The sequence below is a fragment of the Radiomyces spectabilis genome (genome assembly GCF_025331425.1).
Source record: "Radiomyces spectabilis strain NRRL 2753 chromosome Unknown BYT42scaffold_2, whole genome shotgun sequence".
NCBI classification, from domain to species: Eukaryota; Fungi; Mucoromycota; class Mucoromycetes; order Mucorales; family Radiomycetaceae; genus Radiomyces; species Radiomyces spectabilis.
In genome coordinates this window covers 2,474,551-2,498,807 of record NW_026251927.1, presented here as the reverse complement: position 1 = coordinate 2,498,807, position 24,257 = coordinate 2,474,551, and the positions used below count along the sequence as shown (strand labels likewise).

Sequence of the window (24,257 nt, the reverse complement as noted above, 5' to 3'; positions counted from 1 at the left end):
GAAATACAATTTCCTATTTTTCTGTTGCTTGGTTCCAAAATTCGGCACTTTATTGCAGCGCTGTAACGCTAAAAAGAACGCATAAATCATCCCAGAGTTCATTCACTATTCATGTCATGCTCTGAGGTTAGTAATAAAATGATTCATGGGAGCGACACCAATCGTTAACTATCTGCCTTCGTAGAATCAATCACCACAATCTAATCCTGCTGTGCCTACTTCAGCCAGCGGATCGCCTCAAATCGCCTCTTCTGAAAGTTCAACTTCAGCAAGGACATCACCCGAGGCTTCGCCTGTCACGAACGCTATCTCACACCAAACGGTAAGTATATTTGCTTAATTACGCGGTCAACAATTTTTCGTTAACATAACATAGAGTACCCAAACCGCGCTCGAACAGGATCAAGCAACATCCTCTTCGTCAAGTTCAACCAATACTCGTAGCTGGGGTGCTCTCTCATCAGTCTTTGAGCTGTTATCAGGCAATCAGCTAGCCCGATCGAGTCGCTCCATATCTGGCTCCCATCTAGAAGATAGCGTAGGATATGACGATGTGTTATCAAGACATATGGCAAGCAAGGATGATCGGAATCATACAAACCGTTTGAAAGAGGATTTGAGTTGGTATGCATGAATGTGATCTGTATCCAACAAATTATTTCTTTTGCTTAACAACACCATAGCCCTATTTGCCAGGATATTATGAAAGAAGCCTTCATTACCAGCTGTGGACATTCGTATTGGTATGTTCTTTTGCATCGTTTTCCTCTCTCGGAGCAAGTGTGTTGAGATCGATTCCCTAGTCATAGTTGCATCACCAAGTATATCGACGCAAACCCATATTGCCCGTTATGTCGCACTGAAATCACTCGAAGTGATATACATCCTAACTTCCAACGTAAGTCGAATCACTTAATGGAATACCGTTGAGTGAAATGGTGTAGGTATTGAAAAACGGGATGTTGTTGTATAGTAAACCATGTGGCACAGCAACTTAGTCAAACCTACAGTACCGCCAGTTTTCCGTTTTATGCCGTGAGGAAAGATGGCCAATTTCAGCTTAACTTTGCCAAACGACTTGCCCGAGAATTACCTTCTTCTGGTAAAAGGGTTTTTTTTTATCATACGCAACGCACTCAGAGATTAACGTGTACTTTCTTTCTTTTCTAATCAAAAGAGCTCCTTGAAATATTTTCCGCAGCCGTGAAGGAACGTCAGTCTTTGGAAAACATCGAGCGATATTCACGGAAAGAATTATTCGAATTCTTCCTCTCCAAAATTAAAGAAGACCACCGCCGAGTATGGATTATTGACAACGAAATCTGTCAGTTTGATCTAAACATGCTGTATCGCTAGAAAATCGATGAACTGCAACAACAAATCGACGCCATCGATCACGATTTAAAGGAGATTACTGACTATGATGAATCCGGTGAATCATCCAAAGAACTGATTGAATTAAGCACCAGTAGTCCATTCCATGGCGTTAAACGCAAACGATCGGTAAGTTTGCAGAACATCATTCAGTAACACTAGGTTATTTATGCACTGAATCGAAACATGTAGCCGGAAACGAGTGAAGCCGATCATGATAATAAAGGCCAAAGGTACGCTACATGAAATGACAAGTTTCCATATGATACTAAATGAATTTAACGCAGCTCACAACATGATACATTCCAACTCGCAAAGAAAAAACGACGGGTGATGGATCGGTTCGATGATCTTCGAGACTTGTATTTTAATTCATTGAAGAAAGGTTTGGTCGAACTATTGGTAGGGACGACCTTTTATTAACTCTGATGTCCCAGAACGTACCACGCAAAATGTGAACAACTTCATCTCCAGTCTTTATGAAATGAGTCGATACAGTGGCTTCAAGCCTCTGGATACCATCCGCTACACCGATTCGAATTCCGCCTCGTCAATTGTCTCTTCCATGGATTTCAGTCGTGATAATCGGTATTTTGCCGTAGGGGGCGTGACAAAGGAAATCAAGGTGTTCGATTCCAATTTGATTCATCCAACGTTTAATATGGATGATGACGAAGAAACTGGTGCGTTTGTAATTCCAAATGAATGAAAAAAAAAAAAAAAAAAAAAAAAAAACAATGTATTTACCGTCCTTTTGTAGGCGATCAACAGCCGCCTTTTGGAGTAATTCATTGCCCAATTCAGACAATGTCTTCTAAACACAAGATAAGGTACAATATAATACTGAGCAATATACTAACATAGAACTAAAGGGACAAAATATTCTAGCTGCGTCTGTTGGAATCCCTATGTACAATCTCAGCTAGCCAGTTCGGATTATGGAGGCAATGTTAGTATTTGGGATGCTTCTACGGGCCTCTGTGTTCGCACCTTTCAGGAACATAAACAGCGTGCTTGGAGCGTTGACATTAGTCGGACGAACCCGGACATAATGGCTTCCGCCAGTGATGATGCGACAGTCAAAATCTGGTCCATGAATCAGTCCAGATCCATTTACACATTTACGGAGAAATCAAACGTATGCAGTGTCCACTTTGGTCCACACGATCACCATCAGCTGATGGTCGGCTCGGCAGGTACCTAGCGAATCAAGACTTACACAAGGATATCAACCACTAAGATCGCTGCATAGATTCCAATATTCGTTGGTATGATACTCGATGGACCAGAGACGCATTACTAACGCTCAAAGGACACAATAAGACAGTTTCGTATATCAAGTGGCTCAACAATACGGAACTGGTATCTTTGTAAGTCAAGCAGATGAATCGATGCAATCGTCCATTACTTACAGTTGTTACAGGTCTATCGATGGTAGCTTGAAGCTGTGGGATCTTTCGAATAAAGAGTGCAAGAGAACCTATACCGGTCATACAAATCGAAGAAACTTTGTTGGACTATCTGTGGAAGGCGATTGGTTCTCATGCGGTAGCGAAGACAATGCAGTATACACATATCATAAATACTCTGCCAAACCGAGCCTTATCTACAAATTTCCTTCCGTGATTCGCAGCGTGGTAAAAGAAAAAAAAAAAAGCTAATGTGTATCCATCTGTGAGTCGTTATTGATTCAATTTTCGTATGTAGGATGATGACTCTTTAGGTGAAAGCTCCACTGCGTTTGGAAGCTCTGTTTGCTGGAAGAGGAATTCAAACATCTTGTTGGCCGCCAACAGTAAAGGCATGATCCAAGCGCTCTCGCTGGAATAAACGGTGCAAGCTAGAAAATGCGACAACCAGTGCCAGTCTTTATATCCACACAAAACAGCGCATATCGTACGTCTTGCCCATTATCGCACACACGTGATTGTCATCTTTTATTCAACCCCAAGAATGCCACATATCACAACACAATGCTTCACATTTCATCCTTGGATGATCAACAAAAACGAGGGACCTCTGTCTTTCATATTTTCCGACCAATATCAGTGCATACATGTGTTTGTCCTCATTGAAACAAATCCATACATCTTTTTCCTTTTTTCTTTTGGCTGAAATTCAGTGATTCAAGGGAGAACAGGCAAAACGTGACGAGTTGCGCGGATAAGGTTTTATTCTACAAGAAAAAAGATACTGTAAAAAGTAATGGACATGATGAAAAAAGTTGACTGTTTATATCTATCGAGATTGAGTGTTGTAGCTGACTTGGGCATTCGCACGGTTGGCTAAGGCTTGTTTGTGCAGTTGCATTTTCTTTTGCAGCACGGTGCTGGTGCCTTGGGATACATCGTACACTTCAGCGGCGAATCGTTCGGCAAAAGTCTTGTCGTTACGTTTAGCTGCGGCTTCAATGATCCAAACAATGGCTCGTCTGCGACGTTGACGTTCTCTTAATGGAGTAGGAATGTGAACCACTTTGGATCCCTTCTTGTTAGACGTTAATTTCAACAAAGGTGAGGCGGTTTCAATAACTTCGGACAGCACGGTGTAAGGGTCGCTGGAGCTCTTTTCGGCCAAGTATTTCAAGCTGTCGTTGACAATACGTTGGGCACGGGCCTTCTTGCCGTCACGCATGATGGTATTGACTAATTGAGAGATGAGAGGATCGTGGTGATCAAATGCCGTTTTGGCAATATCGGGATTAAGGGAGGATGTAGGAGCGGTGAAGGTGGTTGGGGCCGCCGGGGTCTCAGTGGTCAACGGGCGCATCGACTGGACTGACAGGGACGGCATTCGTGCTGCCTTGACCCCGGTCTGGCGAACAACTTGCCACATACGGTTTCCGAACATTGCAAGTGGCTCTATATTTCCCAAAACTGTGCTTCAACAAGGGCAACCAAAAAAATTGTTTGGATAAAAAACAGGGCCCACTGGGACTGTCATCCCAGCGAGAAAGTCACTCGAATTTGATACTCCGACGTTGCCCTCGGCCAGATCATACGGGCATCGCATCAAATTAATCTACCTTCATGTAACGCATGGCAAATACGAAGAATAAAAATGATGACAAGAAACACTCTGTAAAACGTGTCTACATATAGTAGCGCAATTAAACCATGGATATGGCATGTTAAAAATACACGCGACAGTAGGCCCTCGCTCAGTGTTTATCTATCCAACGAAAACTCAAATCTAACAGCTCAATAACAGGTTTTTATGTGTGATAAGCTTCTTTCATCCTCGTGTCGGTCATCACTATCCACCAGTTGTAGACAGTCGATAGAGAATCTACATGGTGGCACAAGAGGCATTTTTTCATTACGGACGGTAGGAACATCACTGACATAATCTTCCAGCTAAATCTTCCACAGCCCTGCGATACTGCCTCTTGAGTTGGAAATAATCAAATGTTGATAGGATAGCAAGCTTACCTACGCTGTGGAAGACAATTTCAGCTGAATCTACGTCAGACGTCATCTTGGATGTATTGGCCAATCAAATGGACGGAATGGCTTCTCAAAGAACAAAGGGCAGACTCACGTGAGTTCCAAGTCCCGACGACTCGCCACGTCGCTCTTAGATTTTGTTCCATAAGCACAGAAAAACCAGGCATCCTTCTTCTCCCTTACGTGTTAGACATGAACTTTGACGAAATCGAAGAGCAGGTAGGCGTGAACATCCTGTGCTATTGCAGCAGACCATTTATTGAATGGGCATCATTTTAGGACGGTATCCGCTTCTCTTGGAACGCTTGGCCATCATCGCGTATCGAGGCCACCAAAGCCGTGGTGCCTATTGCGTGCTTGTATACTCCTTTGAAAGAGCGTGAAGATTTCGAGCAAAGCCCTATTTGGTACGAACCGGTCACTTGTAAAGCACCATGTAGAGCCATCCTCAATCCTTACTGGTAAGTTACACTACTACAAAGCTGGCCTTCCACTTTGGCAGCGCAATTTTTGTGGATGCTCACTAACCTCATCTTTATCCAGTCAAATCGATGTTCGTGGCAAACTTTGGATTTGTCCTTTCTGCTTACAGCGCAATGCTCTTCCTCCTCACTATAAAGACATCTCCAATACCAATCTACCTGCCGAGCTTTTGCCAAAGTACACTACGATTGAATACAACCTGAACCGCGTTGCTCAGATACCACCCATCTTCCTCTATGTTGTCGACACCTGTCTTGACGATGAAGACTTGAAGGCTTTGAAGGACTCGCTCGTGGTCAGTCTCAGTCTTTTGCCTCCCTACGCCTGGGTAGGCTTGATTACGTTTGGTACAATGGTAAGCGACCAATGACCAGTGTTCAGCAAGCAACTTTGCCTTACATTTGCCATTAGACCCAAGTTCACGAGCTCGGTTTCTCGGACTGCCCGAAATCATTTGTTTTCCGTGGCACAAAGGAATACGCTGCCAAACAAATTCAGGAGATGCTGGGTTTGGCCGGTTCCACCGTCCGTCCCGGTCAGCCGGCTGCCCGTCCTGGCCAACCTCCCCAGGCTTCCATGGCTGCCAACAGGTAAAACATTTAGTTCATAATCTGCATATGGAATGGTGATTTTAACTGCGGATATATTCAGATTCTTGTTGCCTGTGCAAGACTGTGAGTTCGTGCTCACTTCCATCTTGGAAAACTTGCAGCGTGATCCTTGGCCGGTGGCTAACGATAAACGTGCTCAGCGATGTACCGGTGTTGCGATGAGCGTAGCTATTGGTTTGTTGGAGGTAAATACAGAGTGACAGTGCGTCTTTTTTTTTCACATAATAACCTCACTCATTGTATTAGACCACTTTCCCTAACACCGGCGCACGTGTCATGTTGTTCAGTGGTGGCCCTGCTACCGAAGGACCTGGTGTCGTTGTCAGCAACGAGCTTCGTGAACCTATTCGATCGCATCACGATATTGAAAAAGAAAGTGCCAAGCATTACAAAAAAGCAGTCAAGGTATTGTAACGGTGGCGATGCGTTTAAAAAAAGTATTGATCTAATGATTCATGGGTGTAAATTTTAGTTTTACGAAGGTCTTTCCAAGCGGGCTGCTGCCAATGGCCACACCATTGATATCTTTGCTGGCTGTCTCGATCAGATTGGTCTTTTGGAAATGAAGTCCATGGTCAATTCCACGGCTGGTTTCATGATCCTTTCCGACTCGTTCAATACGGCCATCTTTAAGCAATCTTTCCAACGCGTCTTCCAAAAGGACAGCCAAGGTCACTTGCAAATGGGATTCAATGCTACTTTGGATGTTCAGGTAACAAGACAAGATCCATCTTTTGACTACTACTCCTTTCTTATTACCATCACCCATACTGATGTGCTGTTTTTCACAATTCATAGACAACACGTGAACTGAAGGTGTGCGGTCTCATCGGCCATGCTGTGTCTGCCAATAAAAAGTCTACGTATGTGGGCGAAACAGAGATCGGTTTGGGCAACACTTCTGCTTGGAAGATGTGTTCCATGACCCCGAAAACTACCCACGGTATCTATTTCGAAGTGGTGAACCAGCCCACAGCTCCGTTCCAGCCTGGTTCCAGAGGTCTCATTCAGTTCGTCACTCATTATCAACATTCGAGTGGACAATTCCGTTTACGTGTGACCACAGTGGCCCGCAACTTTGCCGAAGGTCAAAGCCCCGAAATTGCCAATTCGTTTGATCAAGAAACCGCGGCCGTATTAATGTCGCGTATTGCTGTATTCAAGGGCGAGATTGACGATGGACCCGATGTGTTGCGTTGGTTGGATCGTATGCTGATTCGTCTTTGCCAGCGATTCGCTGATTACCGCAAAGACGATCCTCACAGTTTCCGCCTGTCCGAGAACTTTTCGATTTACCCTCAATTCATGTTCCATCTGAGAAGAAGTCAATTCTTGCAAGTCTTTAACAATTCCCCCGATGAAACAGCCTTTTATCGGTAAGTGGAAAGAGTCATGCACGCAAGCACTGGGCTGCAAAACGACTCATGTTATTTTATTATGATAGCCATGTATTGAACCGCGAGAATGTGGATAATTCGCTGATCATGATCCAGCCTACCTTGACTTCTTACAGTTTCGATAACCCGCCTCAACCTGTGCTGTTGGATTCCGTTTCCATCAAACCGGATTGCATGCTGTTGCTTGATACATTCTTCCATCTTCTTATTTTCCACGGAGAGACGATTGCGCAGTGGCGTCAAGCCGGTTATCAAGATCAGGAAGGATACGAAAATTTCAAACAGCTTTTGGAAACACCAGCTTTGGATGCTCAAGATCTTTTGATGGATCGATTCCCCGTGCCTCGTTACATTGTGTGTGATCAAGGTGGTTCCCAGGCTCGATTCTTGCTTTCTAAACTGAATCCGTCCACGACCCACGCATCCAGCAGTCCTTATGGCGCACCACAAGGCGCGGCCATTTTCACCGATGATGTGAGTCTGCAAGTGTTTATGGAACATCTGAAGAAGTAAGTGTGGACATTTGTATTGCACATCAACAGCATCACTCATATCTTTTTTTTGTCACATAATAGACTTTCAGTAGCGGGCACTTCCTAAATCATAAAAGACCATGACTCAGTGCCCAATCACATGAATACAGCCACTGAATTATCCCCAACCAAAAAATAGTCAACTCTACCCATATGAAAAAAGGATAGCCTAAAAAGAAAAAGGAATCTGCAGCAGTTTTTTATTTTTATTTCTGTTTCCTTTTTTTTCTTCTCTTCCCTGAAATTTATTTCTTCTTATTTTTTATCCTCTTCCCCTTTTTTGTTTGCTTTTACAGTTTAAGTTCTTGCTGTTATACAGAAAATAAAGGCTAGACGAAAACACGAAAAAATTATATATATACGATGACAATCAAGGAAGAAGAAGTACTCGTTTCTATTATCGATCATGTTGCTACAGTGACACTGAACCGACCACGCAAGGGGAATGCTCTGACAGCATCGATGAATGAAAAATTATTGACGATCCTGCCTCAGCTTGCCGAGGATCCTCAAGTTCGTGTGCTTGTACTTACGGGTGCCGGCAAATATTTCTGTTCTGGTATGGATTTGTCGGCTTCCGGAGGCGGCATGGATCCTGAAGCCATTCGATCCGGGTTTCAAAAAGGCCTACAAGTGTTTGACGCATTTCACCGATTTCCCAAGCCAGTGATTGCACGCGTGAACGGACCAGCTTTAGGTGGAGGCGTGGGATTGGTGTTCACAACGGATATTCGCGTCGCAGTGAGCGACAGTTATTTTGCATTAACTGAAGTTAAGAGGGGCATTATTCCTGCGATTATCTCACAATACATCGTGCCTGAGTTGGGTATCCAAAAGACGAGAGAATACATGTTGACGGGACGACGAGTACCAGCGACGGAAGCGACGTTTTTAAGCAAGCGTTGCAACACTGTCAGCGAACTGGATGAAGGAGTACGAGATTACGTAACCATGCTCATGGAGTCGGCACCTGGTGCTATGGCGAATATTAAAACCCTCATTGATGGCATAGCGACAGGAGCAGATGGTGATCGTGATGCGCGTGTCAAGAACCATGTGCAAAATGCGTATCTGGAAATGATGCAATCGGAAGAAGCCGCTTACGGTATCATGTCATTTTTAAGCAAGAAAAAACCGGATTGGACCGCTTTTCTGGCAGATAAAGCCAAGTTGTAATGAATGTGAAAAAGACCCAATAAAAACAGATGTGAGTGCATGCACCGAGTATGCTCGACCCATTGACCATTCGTGGGACTTTTTTTTTTCTTTTGGTTCACCGGTTACACAACGTTCCTTTTACATTGTGAGTGATGAATCATGGGCACTATAATTTTTTTAGTTTTTTTTGTATCAACATGCTGGAGGTTAAGGAACAGAAGTCGTCATGATACGCCAGCTTTTTGTCGCAAATTAAATTAGCCAATGTTGGATACGCGAGAGGCGTTTTGAAAATGAGAATGGTCATTCGGCTGATCACCATTTTCAGTGACAGGCCGCCACGCTCCCAGAAAATATTTTATCCAATGACCACCGCAGGTCCATAGACAACACATAAATCCAGCCAATAGAGTATGAGTAACTTATCAGAGTGCCAAAATTTACGCCAGCTCAGGACCGCCCGATAAAGGGTGCATGCTTTAAGAATGAAATACGTTCTTGAACAATGTGTTCTTGCTATAGAATTGTTTTATATCTTACCTTGGCTACAGTATCGACGTTTGGACTCAAATGAAAGAGAACATCACATGAAAATGATAGATGGCCCAAAAAAGAAAGCTCGTCATGGTTACACATACCTGAAATGGGGTTTATTTTCAATCTTGGGAGGAGAGGCGATTGTTTTATGCATAGAACAAGATTGTAAGAGGTGAATCGACATTGTACGACGGTGGTGAATGCATAAGTGATTGAAAAAATCAGAAAAGAAAAATGGAGCGTTTGCAGTGACGTGTGTTTGAGAATCCGCCTGTTCACCTTTCCATGTTTTACACGGTTTTTTTTCTGTTTCTCTTGACTCCTTGCGTTTGCCCCGCTTTCATCCCTTTTTCAGTTATCTGCTTTGGTTGATCCACGCTTCACCCCTCTTATAGACTCTTTATTTTATTTTTTTATTCTCTCTTTATACTTCCTTTAAACTTTCTTTGTCACCAATCCCGTTTCTCTTGGTTGCGCATCTATGCTTCCTTCAGACTATTCGGCACGGGCTTCTCGTCCGTTATCAGAGATGCTCCGGCCTACCCATTACACTACAATGGAAGGTAAGTCTGCTGGTTTCCCGTGACACTCAGGTTCGGCTTGCATACTGAGCTAAAACGCCACCACTCTTTTACAGCCGACGCTCTCGGCCATTTGTATGAAGACCTGCAAGATTACGAGAAGACTCTCGATGACATGGCCTCGGCTAAACTCGACCAGGTGAGAAAAAAGAACGGACTACTGTTGGAATGTCGGTCCTTGGAGATATTAACTTTTGCTTCATTCCCAGAACTTCAAAGAGGAGATGAAGCACGTCGAACAGTGGTTCAGCTTTCTGTCCGAGCCCGAAAAGACAGCCACCCTTTACGCCTTGCTTCAACATGCTTCACAGGTTCAAGCACGGTTCTTTATGAATATGTTACAACAAATGATCAAGCGTGACCCTTTGCACCCCTACTTGACTTCGATTCAGGATCCAGGTAAGGAGTTGAGGATGAGAGCAACCTACGAAAAAAGCGAGATGTGTGTACAAAAAAGAGAGAGAAAACTGAAGATGCGAAAGATGGAAAGGAACACCATGACAATCTTCAACAAGGAAAAAGTGCGAATGACCACTAAATTGCATGGATGGTTGCTTAGTGACCGAGACTCGATCATCGAGTGTGGGAGGCATTCCCGCGCCTCTCGCCTACAAAATGCGAGACAATCAAACCCCGTCGTCTGTGAACAAACGCCTTAGTGGAAGCCAGTATTCATTTGGTTTAGGCGATATGGAAGATTGCACGAAATTGTTTGGTCCGCTTGGCAGCGATTTATTGGGTCGATCTCAAGGGCCGCCGGGAACGAATGGGCTTCTCAGGGACGGAGGTTCTGCACCCTTACTGTCGGCTCCAGGACTGACTTCCTCTCGTCCTCGTTCCGTGATTGAGGGTCCGGCATCCTCCAATCTATTTACCGACTGGCTTAACCCGCCGAGAATTGAAGTGGGCCATATTGGCGATCGTAAAAAACCGGCGGAACGACCCAAGTCGGCCGACATTTCCACATGGGCTTTGCCCACCAAAGACAACCAACATTTTCAATCGCCATGGGCAGGAGGAGGAGGAGGCGGAGGGAGTGGCATGACGAATCGAATGTCAACACCAAATGCACATCGGTTTGGAATGAGCAGTTTGACTCCTCAATGGACGCATCGTGGCATACCTGGAGTGGTGCCCGAGCAAGGTATTTTTGAATCACGTCGACCGGTATCGATGTACGAAAGTAGCGGCATCAACAGTAATGCGATCAAGCAACCCCCGATTTCACGTTCCACGTCGCCTGGAGGGCCGGAAAAGCGTCATCACCACATTACGCCACCTGAATTGGATCGACTCCAACTTTCAGAGGATCGGGATGATTTGAGTGATCACAGTGAAGCTTCGCATATGTCAGGTCACATGCGCGGCAATCTGCTCCCTTCCAACCTAAGACCCACCAAAGACAAAAAGCCCATGGATGCAGTAGATATGGAGCTACTCAAAGGTAAATCTAGAAGGGTCTCACGGCTTTCACCGGCTTTACCAAAAACGAATGGCTTACCTTTTTATGTTTATAGATGTTCCTGCATGGTTCCGATCGATGCGTTTGCATAAATACAATTCAATTTTTGAACCGATGAAATGGCAAGACATTGTCAAACTGACGGATGAGCAGTTGTTGGCCAAAGGCGTTGCTGCACTGGGTGCCAGGCGTAAAATGCTGAAAGTATTCGAAACAATTCGAACCCATTGCGATGTGAATGTAAGTCAAGTCTTTAATTTCCGGACGGGCCGACTGATCGAAGAACTGACCCTCCATACTGCTTTTCCCAATTTTTTACACGGACAGAACATCGAATATTAAAAAACGTTCTCCACTTGCCGGCAAGTTTTCAGTGTTTTTGTCAAGCGCCAGCCGTTTTTGACATGTTGGTTATAATCTTTTTCTCTCACTCTCGCTCACTTTCAGATTCCTTTCTCAAAATAAATGCAAGGCCCTTGGAAGCCTATGGGTAAACCCAATCCCGAAAATACTAACTTGTTGCTTCACTTTTTGTACCATTGGACGATAATTCACACATCCAGGTTTTTCTGACTGTACATATTCAACGCGTATTTATTTGAATTGTCATCATGACGTTGTAATATGGAAGTTTTCCGAGAATCTGTTTAGGCAGTCTTGGCAGCCTTGGCAGCAGCCAAAGCCTTCTCGGTACCCTTCTTGGCGAAACGCTGGTTACGGAGGAACTTGGCATCCACCTATACACATAAAAAAAGCCATTAGTGAAACTTCATTTCGGATACCCATTGTTTCCATGGCAAGCGTTTGAATAATACATACACCCTTGAGAGAAGGATACTTGTGGGTCTTGGGCTTCTTGATACCGTTACGGTGAGCCTTCTTGTCTGAAAAAAAAAAGGAATTGTGTCAATGGATGCCACAGCGTTATGCGGTAATAACCAAAATCTTACTTTGGTTGTGGTTGGTATGGTTCTTAGACTTGGCCATGGCGAATCGGTATTCCTACTGAACAGGAAAACAGGTAAGTTTCGTTACTCAGAAATGAAAGAAAAGGCTGACTGGAAAAAAGCAAAAATCCAACGTCGGCGATGAACAAGACGATGGGGCAGTCTAATGAGGTGACAACGGAGAAAAATCCATCCATTTCACTTGTTTTCCTCATCCATCATCCATCCATACATTCGCATCCATTATACGTTCGTTCTCGTTTGAATCGTGTGAATCGTTTCTCGAAAGACGCACCGCTTTTTCCAAGCCTTCTATGATAATAGTCCTGAACTTGTTTTATTACCTTGGGTCAAAGTAAAGGAAGAAAAGGAGGGAGCTCACGGATGCTGGCTGGGATTCCGACTTTGGGCAGCCATGCCTCACAACGGCGACTTTGTATTAGAACTCCGTTGAAAGATCCGGACCGGAAAATCACATACACTAACAAGAGAATGAATTCGCACTCAGCCGAAGTCATTCTCCTACGCTGTCATTCTTCTGAGCGGACAGCTGGTGTCCATATGAGAAACAATGCACACAAAACATGCTTCGGATGAGTGATCATTTCCTCTGGTATTTCCGCGATAGGTCACACATAGAAGCGTGGAATTGTATGAACTTAAAAAAAATTAAATGAAGCTCGATATGTCTCCGGATCCGTTTTCGTGCAGCACTGTTGTTTCCCTGTTATCAATCGAGGCAGCCATTTGCTTTCAGTCAGCTGTATCACCTATGATCGTAAAAGTACCAATAATTGCAAGTGACAACAACCCCAATAGTTGCTGCGCGTCTTCCTGTGGGGGAAGTGTGGATGTTTCACAAGCATTGAAGGCGCAGTGCAGTTGTCGCCGTGCTTAAATCTAAACTGAGCCACATTTTGCTTTCAAAGAAAGGAAAGATGCACATCCATCTATCTATTTGATCATGTTATAACACATAAGGAAAGAATAAACGCAACGTTGAACACATAGCTGTTTGATTCTCCTCCACGTTATCCCCTTTTTCTTCCCATTCTTCTTTTTGAGATCACAACATACCAAAAAGCAAGCTCCAGAAAATGCAAGAAAATGAGCAAACAGAGCATCAATCCTATGGGTACCGGTTGAAGGATTGTATTACTGGCCGCATTATCACTATGGAGGCTTGGGTCGCTTATGAATTGTCCCGCATCACGCGTCAGGAGTTTCCCAGACATTGTCAAGACTTCAAAGACCTGGCTGAGATTATTGAAGAACTCGCTCGTCTTCCTGCAGTGAACGATTATCGAAATACGCGCGACGCCCCCTATTTCAATGCTCATTCCTTCAGTACCTGAATGACAGTATGGGTAAGTGTGTGCTTTGGTATCATTTATGATGGTTTTAAACTCTTTACTGAATATAGTTACTGAATTTCCATGACCACCCCATCCACACTATGATATTCTTTATAAAGTTTTGGAACTTGAAACAACGATCATCTGCTAATCTCACTGTGAAATAATATTGGAGTATAAACATGCGCATATCAAAATTTTTGCATTTATTGAAAACAATGCTCCCGTCAAGTAGAATCGCACGGGATGATTGCTTGGAAAAAAAAAAGCAAGTTCATCTTACTCGTAGCAAAGCTTTTTGATGTGTGTGGTATTAAAATTTTGTCTTCTATTTTTCGTCTACGCTACTTGAAATTTCAAGCGGGGCATGATTGACGTAGTCGCGATAGCGTTTGTAAGGAAAAGTCACGGCTCGCTCAATGGAATGGTTTGGGAAGACCAGCTCCAAAAACATCCACAAAAGATAATCCAATGCCATGACCATACAAAAGATTTTGCCAGCGTAAAGTCCACAACCATAGTATCGGCGAAGTCGTTCAATTAGGGGAGAGTTCTGGCTTTGCGATATCAAATCGTATACCTAAAAAAAAAAAAGGAAAATGATGAGTTTACCCAATCGAAAACATCCGTCACCCACTTGCCTTTTCAGTACGTTCAGCGACATTAGACCAGCTATACATGTCTTTCAATTCGTCATTAAATCGACTTGGATGAACCTCCTCAAATCGTATCATATGCACTGCCTTGGAGACAGCAATCACTAGATCTTTTTTCAATGTATAAATAACTGGCAGATCCTAATTAAATGTATAGATAGACATCCTTACCATCTTCCTCGGGCATAGCATAATTAATCATATGGCTTGGCAAAACTTCCGGCACACCACCCACTTTGGTGCTCACAACAAACAGCCTAATCATGCCAGAAAATTAGAGACCATTGCTCGATAGTGTCAAAAGTTGTCTTGTCCTACCCCGCGCATGCAGCTTCCACAATGGCTATACAAAAGGCTTCGGTCAAACTGGTATTTAAAAAGATATTCCCTTGGATAAGAATACTGCGCACTTCATGATGTTTGATCGGCCCCAATAACTCGACCCGATCATGCAGCAAATGCTTTTCGCGCATCTGCTCCAAATCGATTCTTTTTGGTCCATCTCCACCTATTAAAGCCCAGGAAGATTTTAGTTACTTGCCTTGTGCGTCTTTTATTTGTATCATCTTTTTTTCGCCTTACCAATGATAAATCGCACATTACGGTGCATTGAACATATTCTTGGAATGATGGCCACCAATAGATCCATGCCTTTGCGGTACACCAGACGACTGATAACAACGATCGTAACTGATAATCAAGCAAGTATTGTATGAGACGTATAGCTATGTTCATTGTTCGCTTGCTACTTACTCCAATTTGGATCAGCCGCCGAAGGATCAGGAGTGAATTGGGACGCTACAACGGCATTGGGTATCACTGACACATTTCTCGGCAACAAGGCTGCACGAAGCACAGTGTTCTCTTTGCTTTGAGGTGGTGCAAATGTCAGTCAAAGGCTGAGTAAATTGAGGCGTTTACGTTGATTATTACCTGGTATGGGATACGCAAATAACGTGGTCGACATCGCTTAAAGTGAATTTCAAAAGTTTGTTGGTGAGAATGGAGCTGGCGTCCGCGAAACCAAACAAGGAGTGATCAGTGAAGCAGGCTTTGAGTCCCATGGTCTTTCCGTGTAAAATGGCTTCATGACACAAGGCAGAGAATGCACCGTGACCGTGCACAATATTGATGGATTCACGAATCATGATATTGCGAAATAGAGGGAAAAAGCCGTAAATGGTAGGAAGTGTGGCTTCGGCATGGATGACCATGGTCGGTACATGGTACACTTTCAAGCCATTGGTAAGATAACGCACGCCTGTTCGTGATCCATAAGAATGCGTCACAATAATAACCTTTATGGTGAAAAGTTAAATGTATGATGCTATTGTTCTGTGAACAACGGACGACCACCGTACCTTATGACCACGCTGAATCAGACGCTGCGAAAGCTGATACAGATGGCTTTCCACTCCCCCCATATTTGGGTAGAAGAAGTCGGATACCATGCTAACAGTGTGGCATGAGGAATGAATCACTAGGCACGCATGACAAAGAATGCCATTTACCATATGTTGTATAGCATGAAAACCGCAAATGGAACATCCCAACTGGGCGAGGTCGGACATGTGACATTTTTGCAAATGATGCCACCTGGGCGGGCCATGAAATATTATTATACCGTGATCTTCTGCTTTTTCAGGTTCTCTGTTGTTTTCACTGACAAGCCATGAAAATGACATATTCCTTTATCAACGAAGTGGAAATACAATCGGCCAAAATGTTGCTTGCTGATATGGTAACTCATCTTTATGTATATCTTGGAGTTTTTCACACGGTCAACCAACACAATCATTACTTAAAACGCACACACCAGTCGAACAAGTGGACTGAATCGAGCTTTTATTGCAACGGAAAAAAACAAAAAAGGCAAGGTTCAGGATAAAGAATCACGAGCTCTGCTCAAAAATACGAAAACGAACAAAACAAGTCCAAAGAATGCATCTGTTGTCCCAGTTGACAATTTTGGAAATGCATCCATTGGGGCAAAACCGGTTTTTGATGCAGTCAACAAGCACTGAATGTATTCGCTCCATTCGGATGGTAGAATACGCATGATGTGGATCGCCAAGAGCGGTGTGCAAGATAACCTTGTTGAAATCCGCAGCCGCCATGACATCGTTTTCATGGAAGCGGAAAATGAAATGATAAGGGCATGCAGAACTATTCTCCATGTTTACTGATTCTCTATATTCGGCAAGTCAGTTACCACTTACCGAGCGTCCATTCAAAGCGCCTATAAAATGAAAGTTCCTCTCTTTACAAGCTTTATTTCCTTTCTCTGTATTATTCAATAACCAACAGCCATATAACATACGAGAAAAAATCAATACGATACCAATCACTTTATAATGGCACATGCGACACCACTGAAGCGGCTGTCTGTGATGGCTGGTCAGCACGGTTTATCCAACCTACATATACCAACCATTACGGATGATGCAGAGGATGTCGTCGGTACGTTTTAGTCTTTTTTAGTACCCTCATTTATTTAGATACTAATGAATTTTCATTATTCTCTAGGTATGCAAGGTAAAAAAAAAAAAAATCCAAATTGCCCTTATCTGAGCCCTTGACCCCTCGGCTTCGCTTTCCGATCGTCGATTACAATGTTCCTAAACCCAAATCTTAGGACGAATCCGATTACAGAAAAATGACAGAATTAGCGTTATCGCGAGTCAATGGATGGACAAGCAACGCAACAACTTACAAGCATACGAATACCTATGCCATATTGGTGAAGCCAAAGAGTAAGCGGTTACCAAATTAGGCAATCAATAAACATCCACGGTGTAACCTTTTCGCCGGTTTTTCTAGGTGGATAGAAGACTGCTTACAGGTGGAAATCGATCCCATTATTCGACTGGAAGAGACAATGCGAGACGGCATTGTATTGGCAAAACTGGCATCGTGGTTCGCTCCAGGAAGTGTCCACAAAATTGTTACGGTAAGTCATCTTGCAACTTGTTTAATGCTACGGGGTTTCAGACGTCTTACAACCGTTTCCAGGATACCAAGCATAAATTTCTGCTTTCGGAAAATATCAATGCTTTCTTCAACGGTCTGCGTGTCGTACGCTTGCCGCAGATTTTCTGGTTCGAGCTCACCGATTTGTACGATAAGAAAAATATTCCCAAAGTTATTTACTGCATTCATGCATTAAGGTATATATCGTTTCGCCACTCATTGCGTAAAAAAAATGATGTATACTTAATTTTGTACTTCCCAGTCATTTGCTTTCACGACGAAATATGGCACCCAATATCAAGGATCTCCTCGGCAAACTCGAATTTACCAGTAAGTCACTTTTTTCCCATATTGAAAAACTTCAGAAAGCTAACAGCGGTCATTAGATGAGGAACTGTTAGCGACCCAAAAAGTCTTGGATTCTTACGGCGTCGCTATGCCTAATTTTATGAACATCGGATCTTCCTTGCGCAAAGAATTAAATGAAGAATTTGAAGGCGAAGATGATGATGAAGAGGACGACAACGACGTGACCTACTGTTTCCAACAAATCGATCTACCAGGTTATCCAGAAGTGGACGTTCTGGGTCTGTCGACTCCGGACCTCATTGTAGAGGAAAGCGACACCGATGACGATGACCGTTCCGCCAGCGTACGCATTGTGCAAGTGAATCCTAGTCGACCGCAAGAAAGACAAAGTAAGCACTCTTTCCGTATTATCCATGGCTTTCACCTATTGACTAATACTTTTACGCCGATTAGACGTTTCGGCTTATTGGTCGCAGCCTGAAAAGCTGGACAAGGTCATTCAATGTCAAGCGATTGCTCGTACCTGGCTTGCTTCGCGAGAGTTCCACCGGGTCCAGCAAGTGCATCGATCGACGTTTTTCCAATCGCGCATTCAAAATATCCAAGCACATGTGCGAGGCGTTTTGTGCCGTCGTGAACTGGAACAGAAACGCATCAGCTATGAAACTTGTCCCGAAGAATGGATCATCAAGGTAAGACTCAAGATTCAAGTGCAAGTCACGTTTGTGATCTAATGCTCTTTTTATCTTTTTAAGCTTCAAAGTGCCTGTCGCGGTTTCTTGGTCCGTTCGCAGGTGCAAACCACCATGGAACATTACAAATCCAACATTGATAAAGTCGTTAAAATTCAAGGCTTCCTCAAGAACCGACTCATGGGTCATTCCTATCGCAAGCTAAGTAAGTTACCACTGAACAAGTTCTCAAATACAAAATTGAAGCAAAGTACGCCTATTCTTATTCAATCTCAACTCTCTGTAGCCACGGAAAGCAACCCATCTGTGGGAACCGTCAAGAACTTTATCCATCTCTTGGATGATAGTCATCTTGATTTCGATCGCGAACTTGGTAAGGAATATTATGCGGCTGCAAGCCATTTGTTGAGTATGCTCAAATGGAATCCATCTTTCATTAGCCTTGGAGGATCTTCGTGGACAAGTGATCCAACATATCCGTGAAAACAATCAACTGGATGCTCATGTCAATTCGGTGGATATCCAGATCGCTCTTCTGGTGCGAAATGCCATTACCATTGACGAAGTGTTGAAAGCCAGCGGCGCATTCAAGAAGAAGCAGCAACAGCGACGGTTTTCTCAGCTGGCTTCGGCCGCCAATACGAGCGCTAACCCATATTCGTTAAATGGTGTGGACAAAGAAACCCGCGAACGTCGTGAACTCTACCAGCAGCTCGTCTACTTGTTGCAAACCGAACCCAAATATTTGGCCCGCTTGATGTCGCTCACCAACGGCCATGATCTGGGCGATACGTCAAGTCCCAAGGGAATCGAGTCCGCCGTCTTGTCCTTGTTCGGCTATGCGACCAACTCGCGCGAGGAATATCTGTTGATTAACCTGTGCAAAGTGAGTGACACTCTCGAAACTTTGTGGTCCACTTCAAACTCAACCAGAGTGTTATTTCTAGTATTGCATTGCAGAGGAAATGAAATTCATGGAAAGCACACAGGAATTCATGCGCGGCAACTTTATGTTTATGAAGCTGGTTGTACAAACCAATCGGTAAGTGATATTGTTCATAAACATCCTGTCATACATTTTGCATATATTAAATACTTTGTGCTTCAATAGCGGGGCAAAGGAGCGAGCGTTTTTCCGACGATTGCTAACGCCACTTGTGAGCCAAGTATTGGATAACGACCAACTGGATCTGGAAACGGATCCTGTGAGTATTTACCATAAAGCCGTGAATAATGAGGAATCGCGCACTGGCCGACCCTCGGCTCGCATGCATTCGGCCAATTCTCAGGAAGCATTGGCGGATCGCGAAGTCCGAGACATCTTCATTTTGCATTTGCGCAATCTACGCGAGATGACAGAGCATTTTTTGAGTGCCATTATAACCACCGTCGACGAAGTTCCTTACGGCATCCGTGTCGTAGCACGCGAACTCAAACTTGTGCTCGAAGAAAACTTTCCAGACGAACCATCCGAACACATCATCAAGATCCTCGGTAACTTTATCTATTACCGTTATCTGAATCCTGCTATTGTGTAAGTGTGCGGAACTGTTTTCTAATTTTTTTTTATGCGACCTAACACCATCCAAATGGTAGTGCTCCTGAGCAATACGATGTGATTGACTCAAGTATCAATCCGACGCAACGAAAAAACTTGGCAGAAATCTCCAAAATGTTGCAACAAATCTCCAGTGGCAAAGTATTCGACGCAAGTGACATGTTCCTGGCGCCTCTCAACGACTATGTCCATGATGCAGGAAAACGATTCGCTAAGTGGTTCTTAGAATGTAAGGCATATAATGCAACAAAAGCGTCACGTTTTCATCTTTAACGCTTCTTAATAGTGACGGATGTGGAGGACCCCGAAACCTACTTTGGCATGAGCTCTTTGGCAGACCATGCCAGCACAAGCAAACCTGTCGTGTACATCTCACCGCAGGAGCTCTATTACTTGCACTATCTGATCGCCAATAACAAGGAAGAATTGGAGCCCGAAGGTCGAGGGATGCTAACCGATATCATTCAAACCATTGGCCCGTCGCCCTACAGAAGCAATATGGAATTGCCCGAGTCCATGCTTCGCCTGACCTTGACAAATCGCGCTGATACCATTGCTCAAGATCCAGCTGCTCGACTCCAGCAGCTCTTGGTGGATACAAAGCGTTTGGTGGTCTATGTGATCCGAATCCAACAAGGTAGTTCGCTCAAAGCGATCTTTGACGCCCCAGTCACCCAGGAACATGAGGATACCTGGTCGGCCATGAAACAAGCGGAATTTGAACCCAAAGAGAATGACGCCAAAGCCGCCATGGCCGCCAAGCGTCGCTATTTGAAGCTCGGTCGTGATGACTCGCCATTGGATATACAAAGGTATAAACGTTATATTCCCTGAAAATTGTTGACCAATCATCTCATCATCCCGAATGTTCGTGCATAGTATTTCATTTTACCAGTTAAAGACGATCGCCAGTCGATTGGTCGCACATTTGGAACGATGCAAGGTGATTACGGCGTGCAACGATTACCAGGATATCATCAGCATGATTGCTCAGGATATTACGGGCAAGAATTCCCGAAGGAAGCAGCGTGATCGTGAAATTGCCAAATTGAGTGAGACCCTCGATCATTTGCAAAGCAAGCAACGGTATCTTGTCGAGCAGCGTACGCAATACGAAGATTACCTGAACGGATGCATGAGCAACATGGCCAACAAGCGTGGCAAGAAAGCGCGCTTTGTGTTCCCTTTCACACGCCAGTACTTCCATATTCGAGGACTTCAAAAACAAGGCTTGGTACCCAAATTTGGATCGTACAAATACACGGCGAAACAGTTGCACGAACGTGGCATTGTCATTGAAATTGTTGGTATCAACAAGAAGCATTACGATCGCATTCCCATTATCCTTTCCATGGATCAAGCCGGTATTATCACTATTGAAGGCAGCTATTCGGGTTGGAACATGACCTCGGTGTGCATGGATATGCGCTACGAAGAGTTGCTTCAGACCCAATACGAAGGTGCACAAACCATGACCTTACTTGACGGCATGGCCAAAGTCAATGTCAACCTTTTGATCTACCTCATTAACAAAAAGTAAGTATCCTTTTATTTATTACATGTGACTCTCATGGACCACTTCTAAACTATATCCTTTAGGTTTTACTATGCATAAATCCTCCCATCCTAACTTGTGGCTATTTCATATTGTACATTATCCGTATTTAATCCATTAACCTTTTCTATTCAACCCACTTTTTACCTTGTATACATCAAGAAATTTTATAATATATTCATACCTTATTTCATCCATCAAAATTCGAGTTAATTTTCGATGAATCATCGGCAGATCGGCAAATGTTTGGCTAATACGTCACGTGATCCTTGGCCGATCCCCTTTTTCCCGATTGTCAACCCAACAAGGAACGAATATTCTTTCTCCACAGTTCACTCCATGACCTATCCTGGACAATACGGTACTCATCCTTACGGGCAATCGCCAGCACCTTCCGGCTATCCAGCACCACCAGCGCCTTACGGAGGTGGGTATCCTCCACCACCATCAGCACAAGGTGGCTATCCACCACCGCCACCGCAAGGCGGTTATCCGCCGCCTTCAGCCCATGGCGGCTATCCACCTCCACCATCACAGGGCGGTTATCCACCTCCACCTCCACAAGGTGGCTATCCACCTCCGCATTCACCCGCCAATTATCCACCTGTACCACCTAGGCAAGGTTCTTATGCACCTCCGAACGCCGCAGCAGTGAGTCAAAGGATTGAAGCATGACCATTGTCGTTGCGGTTTTCTCACATATTCTCGATAGAAGTACGCTCCACCTCCGCCACCGACATCTTCACCTGGTTATCGCCCATACTCCGGCAACGAACACATCCGGCCACCAAGCTATACAGGTAAATCTGACTAGTATCTTGTTTTCTGGAGGTCCTGCTTCTTATCTTTTATCTTTTATTTTTTTGTAACAAGGGCCGGATCCTGTATTCAGGCCGTCGGATCCTTCTGTATCTCAAGCCAATTATCCGCAACCACCGCATTCTTCACACAACCCAGCGTCTACTCCTGGTAAGAAGACAGTTGAAAAAGTCAGATCATGATATAATGTATTAACCTGAGTATAGTTCCGTATGGTCAGCCATCGCCCGGTGCTGCCAATCAGTTCGTGATGCATGTCAATCCGGCTATGCAAGGACGTCCGCCACCCAATTTCCAGCTTTCAAATTGTAAGATTCGGTCTAGAAAGTATGAAGAGAGAGATATGAAGGGATCTCATGCGGAACTTTAGGTCAAGGAAGAAAACGAGCGTTGCTGATTGGTATCAATTACTTCAACTCACCCAATGAGCTGAAAGGTAAATATCTATCATAGGAATGAAAATAGTGAGGCGAGATTGACAATGAAATGCTAGGATGCATCAACGATGTTCATAATCTCAAGAATTTCTTGATAACGTTGTTTAATTTCAAGGAGGTGAGTTGACAAAAACGGGGAAATGTGTATGCAAGGAGGAAGCAAAGATGTATTGAACAGCAAGCCTTGTTTCGGATGATAACAGGACGATATGGTCGTTTTGACTGATGACCAAACCAATCCCAAATTCGTACCGACGAAACAAAACATGCTTAATGCGATGCAATGGCTCGTTCACGATGCTCGGCCCAACGATTCGTAAGTTTATATGTCGTTTCGAATGATCATCATACTGTATGACTCAGCGTTATTCCACATAGCTTCTTTTTCCATTTCAGTGGTCATGGCGGTCGTGTAAGTGACACCTCTTCTGTTATCGTCCGATAAATGCAATGACTGATCAACAAATGATGTGCAGGTTGAAGATCAAAACGGCGATGAGGATGACGGCTGGGATGAGACAATTTATCCCGTGGATCATAAAATGTATCCCGGTAACACCGGCCAGATTGTAGACGATGTAAGCGAATACAACCAATTTTTGCTTTGGAATGAAAACATATTCATGGATACATCGATCGTTTTCTTTAGATGATGCATGATATCATGGTTCGACCATTGCCACCTGGATGTCGTTTGACGGCCATTTTTGATAGCTGCCATTCTGGTACGGCGTTGGATCTTCCTTACGTTTATTCCACTCAGGGCGTGCTCAAAGAGCAGAATTTGTTCAAGGATGCGGGTAGTGGTTTGTTGAATGCCGGTTTGGCATATGCTACAGGAAATGTGGGTGGCGCTTTGTCGTCGTTTATGTCGATTGGCAAAAAAGTGCTGGGTGGACGAAAAGTGGATGAGCGTATCAAACGGTTCAAGAGTTCAGCTGCCGATGTGGTGATGTTCTCCGGTTGCAAGGATGAGCAAACATCGGCGGATGCCTTTGAGGCTGGGCGAAGTACCGGTGCCATGAGTCATGCATTTACAAGTAAGGCCGAATTTCTTGTGATTCTGATGCGTTTTTTTTTTCGTGATATATATTCTCAACTGACCAATGTGTTTAGCCGTGTTGAGACAGAACCCTCGCCAATCGTATATTCAATTGCTTAATTCTGTCCGCCAAATCCTTCGAGACAAATACTCACAACGTCCGCAATTATCTTCATCGCATCCCATTGATGTGAATCTATTGTTCATTTTGTAAAGTCGTCGAAAAAAAAAGAAGAAAGTCATATTCAATAAAACCATATGTGTTTATTTCATCTATTTTACAAATGTTACGCCACAGCTCATTGCTGAGTTTGGAAAACTTGGAATCCTCGAAC

The 24,257-nt window shown here is 43.9% G+C and overlaps 12 protein-coding genes across 12 annotated transcripts; 9 read left to right on the top strand and 3 right to left on the bottom strand.

Moving 5' to 3' along the window:
* Positions 1-1,288, top strand: BYT42DRAFT_205105 (uncharacterized protein). The gene is made up of 7 exons (XM_051562539.1): positions 1-126; positions 185-322; positions 377-624; positions 684-743; positions 804-898; positions 991-1,102; positions 1,178-1,288. The coding sequence occupies exons 1-6, from the start codon at positions 112-114 to the stop codon at positions 996-998; spliced, it is 564 nt and encodes a 187-aa protein (XP_051427648.1). The 5' UTR covers positions 1-111; the 3' UTR covers positions 999-1,102; positions 1,178-1,288.
* A 413-nt stretch (positions 1,289-1,701) lies between these two features.
* Positions 1,702-3,204, top strand: BYT42DRAFT_490651 (WD40-repeat-containing domain protein; the record flags this gene model as incomplete). The annotated part of the gene is made up of 7 exons (XM_051564017.1): positions 1,702-1,764; positions 1,883-2,057; positions 2,159-2,204; positions 2,263-2,570; positions 2,627-2,744; positions 2,798-2,996; positions 3,082-3,204. Coding segments are annotated over 7 exons (1,032 nt in total), but the record flags the coding sequence as incomplete, so codon positions are not given.
* A 417-nt stretch (positions 3,205-3,621) lies between these two features.
* Positions 3,622-4,041, bottom strand: BYT42DRAFT_477848 (ribosomal protein S7 domain-containing protein; the record flags this gene model as incomplete). Its single annotated transcript, XM_051563647.1, has 1 exon — positions 3,622-4,041. A coding segment is annotated over one exon (420 nt), but the record flags the coding sequence as incomplete, so codon positions are not given.
* Positions 4,042-5,012: 971 nt separating this feature from the next.
* Positions 5,013-7,911, top strand: BYT42DRAFT_543215 (protein transporter SEC23; the record flags this gene model as incomplete). Its single annotated transcript, XM_051565666.1, has 10 exons — positions 5,013-5,039; positions 5,100-5,281; positions 5,364-5,658; positions 5,715-5,893; positions 5,955-6,099; positions 6,161-6,319; positions 6,387-6,626; positions 6,713-7,290; positions 7,359-7,820; positions 7,887-7,911. 10 exons carry the CDS (start codon positions 5,013-5,015, stop codon positions 7,909-7,911), a joined length of 2,292 nt encoding a protein of 763 aa, XP_051427645.1.
* Positions 7,780-9,154, top strand: BYT42DRAFT_205053 (ClpP/crotonase-like domain-containing protein). Its single transcript, XM_051562538.1, has 2 exons — positions 7,780-7,820; positions 7,887-9,154. Exon 2 carries the CDS (start codon positions 8,208-8,210, stop codon positions 9,018-9,020), a length of 813 nt encoding a protein of 270 aa, XP_051427644.1. The 5' UTR covers positions 7,780-7,820; positions 7,887-8,207; the 3' UTR covers positions 9,021-9,154.
* Positions 9,155-9,697: 543 nt separating this feature from the next.
* Positions 9,698-12,138, top strand: BYT42DRAFT_557766 (uncharacterized protein). Its single transcript, XM_051566938.1, has 6 exons — positions 9,698-10,102; positions 10,177-10,259; positions 10,330-10,519; positions 10,680-11,564; positions 11,638-11,822; positions 11,910-12,138. Exons 1-6 carry the CDS (start codon positions 10,021-10,023, stop codon positions 11,922-11,924), a joined length of 1,440 nt encoding a protein of 479 aa, XP_051427643.1. The 5' UTR covers positions 9,698-10,020; the 3' UTR covers positions 11,925-12,138.
* A 112-nt stretch (positions 12,139-12,250) lies between these two features.
* Positions 12,251-12,569, bottom strand: BYT42DRAFT_475122 (ribosomal L29e protein family-domain-containing protein; the record flags this gene model as incomplete). Its single annotated transcript, XM_051563602.1, has 3 exons — positions 12,251-12,319; positions 12,402-12,466; positions 12,533-12,569. Coding segments are annotated over 3 exons (171 nt in total), but the record flags the coding sequence as incomplete, so codon positions are not given.
* A 1,944-nt stretch (positions 12,570-14,513) lies between these two features.
* On the bottom strand, positions 14,514-15,964 carry BYT42DRAFT_489347 (uncharacterized protein; the record flags this gene model as incomplete). Its single annotated transcript, XM_051563932.1, has 7 exons — positions 14,514-14,650; positions 14,712-14,797; positions 14,859-15,048; positions 15,123-15,230; positions 15,294-15,409; positions 15,474-15,838; positions 15,902-15,964. The coding sequence occupies 7 exons, from the start codon at positions 15,962-15,964 to the stop codon at positions 14,514-14,516; spliced, it is 1,065 nt and encodes a 354-aa protein (XP_051427641.1).
* Positions 15,965-16,894: 930 nt separating this feature from the next.
* Positions 16,895-17,706, top strand: BYT42DRAFT_489566 (uncharacterized protein; the record flags this gene model as incomplete). Its single annotated transcript, XM_051563947.1, has 3 exons — positions 16,895-17,000; positions 17,176-17,293; positions 17,361-17,706. The coding sequence occupies 3 exons, from the start codon at positions 16,895-16,897 to the stop codon at positions 17,704-17,706; spliced, it is 570 nt and encodes a 189-aa protein (XP_051427640.1).
* Positions 17,707-17,946: 240 nt separating this feature from the next.
* BYT42DRAFT_592067 (Rho GTPase activation protein) lies at positions 17,947-21,609 on the top strand (the record flags this gene model as incomplete). Its single annotated transcript, XM_051570590.1, has 10 exons — positions 17,947-18,208; positions 18,273-18,511; positions 18,575-18,716; positions 18,798-18,884; positions 18,952-19,397; positions 19,459-19,553; positions 19,623-20,045; positions 20,108-20,298; positions 20,356-20,881; positions 20,949-21,609. 10 exons carry the CDS (start codon positions 17,947-17,949, stop codon positions 21,607-21,609), a joined length of 3,072 nt encoding a protein of 1,023 aa, XP_051427639.1.
* A 117-nt stretch (positions 21,610-21,726) lies between these two features.
* BYT42DRAFT_204787 (uncharacterized protein) lies at positions 21,727-22,876 on the top strand. Its single transcript, XM_051562537.1, has 4 exons — positions 21,727-22,275; positions 22,337-22,424; positions 22,498-22,751; positions 22,814-22,876. Exons 1-3 carry the CDS (start codon positions 21,844-21,846, stop codon positions 22,623-22,625), a joined length of 648 nt encoding a protein of 215 aa, XP_051427638.1. The 5' UTR covers positions 21,727-21,843; the 3' UTR covers positions 22,626-22,751; positions 22,814-22,876.
* On the top strand, positions 22,712-24,136 carry BYT42DRAFT_489886 (peptidase C14, caspase domain-containing protein; the record flags this gene model as incomplete). The annotated part of the gene is made up of 8 exons (XM_051563966.1): positions 22,712-22,751; positions 22,814-22,879; positions 22,937-22,998; positions 23,084-23,196; positions 23,277-23,292; positions 23,357-23,458; positions 23,530-23,920; positions 23,997-24,136. The coding sequence occupies 8 exons, from the start codon at positions 22,712-22,714 to the stop codon at positions 24,134-24,136; spliced, it is 930 nt and encodes a 309-aa protein (XP_051427637.1).
* Between the last annotated feature and the right edge of the window lie 121 nt (positions 24,137-24,257).

Excerpts from the sequence above, each read along its gene's own strand:
- BYT42DRAFT_205105 (XM_051562539.1), top strand. Across the intron at positions 323-376 it reads ACGCTATCTCACACCAAACG|AGTACCCAAACCGCGCTCGA; the intron begins GTAAGTATATTT and ends AACATAACATAG. Across the intron at positions 625-683 it reads TTGAAAGAGGATTTGAGTTG|CCCTATTTGCCAGGATATTA; the intron begins GTATGCATGAAT and ends ACAACACCATAG.
- BYT42DRAFT_205053 (XM_051562538.1), top strand. The coding sequence starts at position 8,208 with ATGACAATCAAGGAAGAAGAAGTACTCGTTTCTATTATCGATCATGTT.
- BYT42DRAFT_557766 (XM_051566938.1), top strand. The coding sequence starts at position 10,021 with ATGCTTCCTTCAGACTATTCGGCACGGGCTTCTCGTCCGTTATCAGAG. Across the intron at positions 10,103-10,176 it reads CCATTACACTACAATGGAAG|CCGACGCTCTCGGCCATTTG; the intron begins GTAAGTCTGCTG and ends ACTCTTTTACAG. Across the intron at positions 10,260-10,329 it reads CCTCGGCTAAACTCGACCAG|AACTTCAAAGAGGAGATGAA; the intron begins GTGAGAAAAAAG and ends CTTCATTCCCAG.
- BYT42DRAFT_204787 (XM_051562537.1), top strand. The coding sequence starts at position 21,844 with ATGAATCATCGGCAGATCGGCAAATGTTTGGCTAATACGTCACGTGAT. Across the intron at positions 22,276-22,336 it reads CACCTCCGAACGCCGCAGCA|AAGTACGCTCCACCTCCGCC; the intron begins GTGAGTCAAAGG and ends TATTCTCGATAG. Across the intron at positions 22,425-22,497 it reads CCGGCCACCAAGCTATACAG|GGCCGGATCCTGTATTCAGG; the intron begins GTAAATCTGACT and ends TTTTGTAACAAG.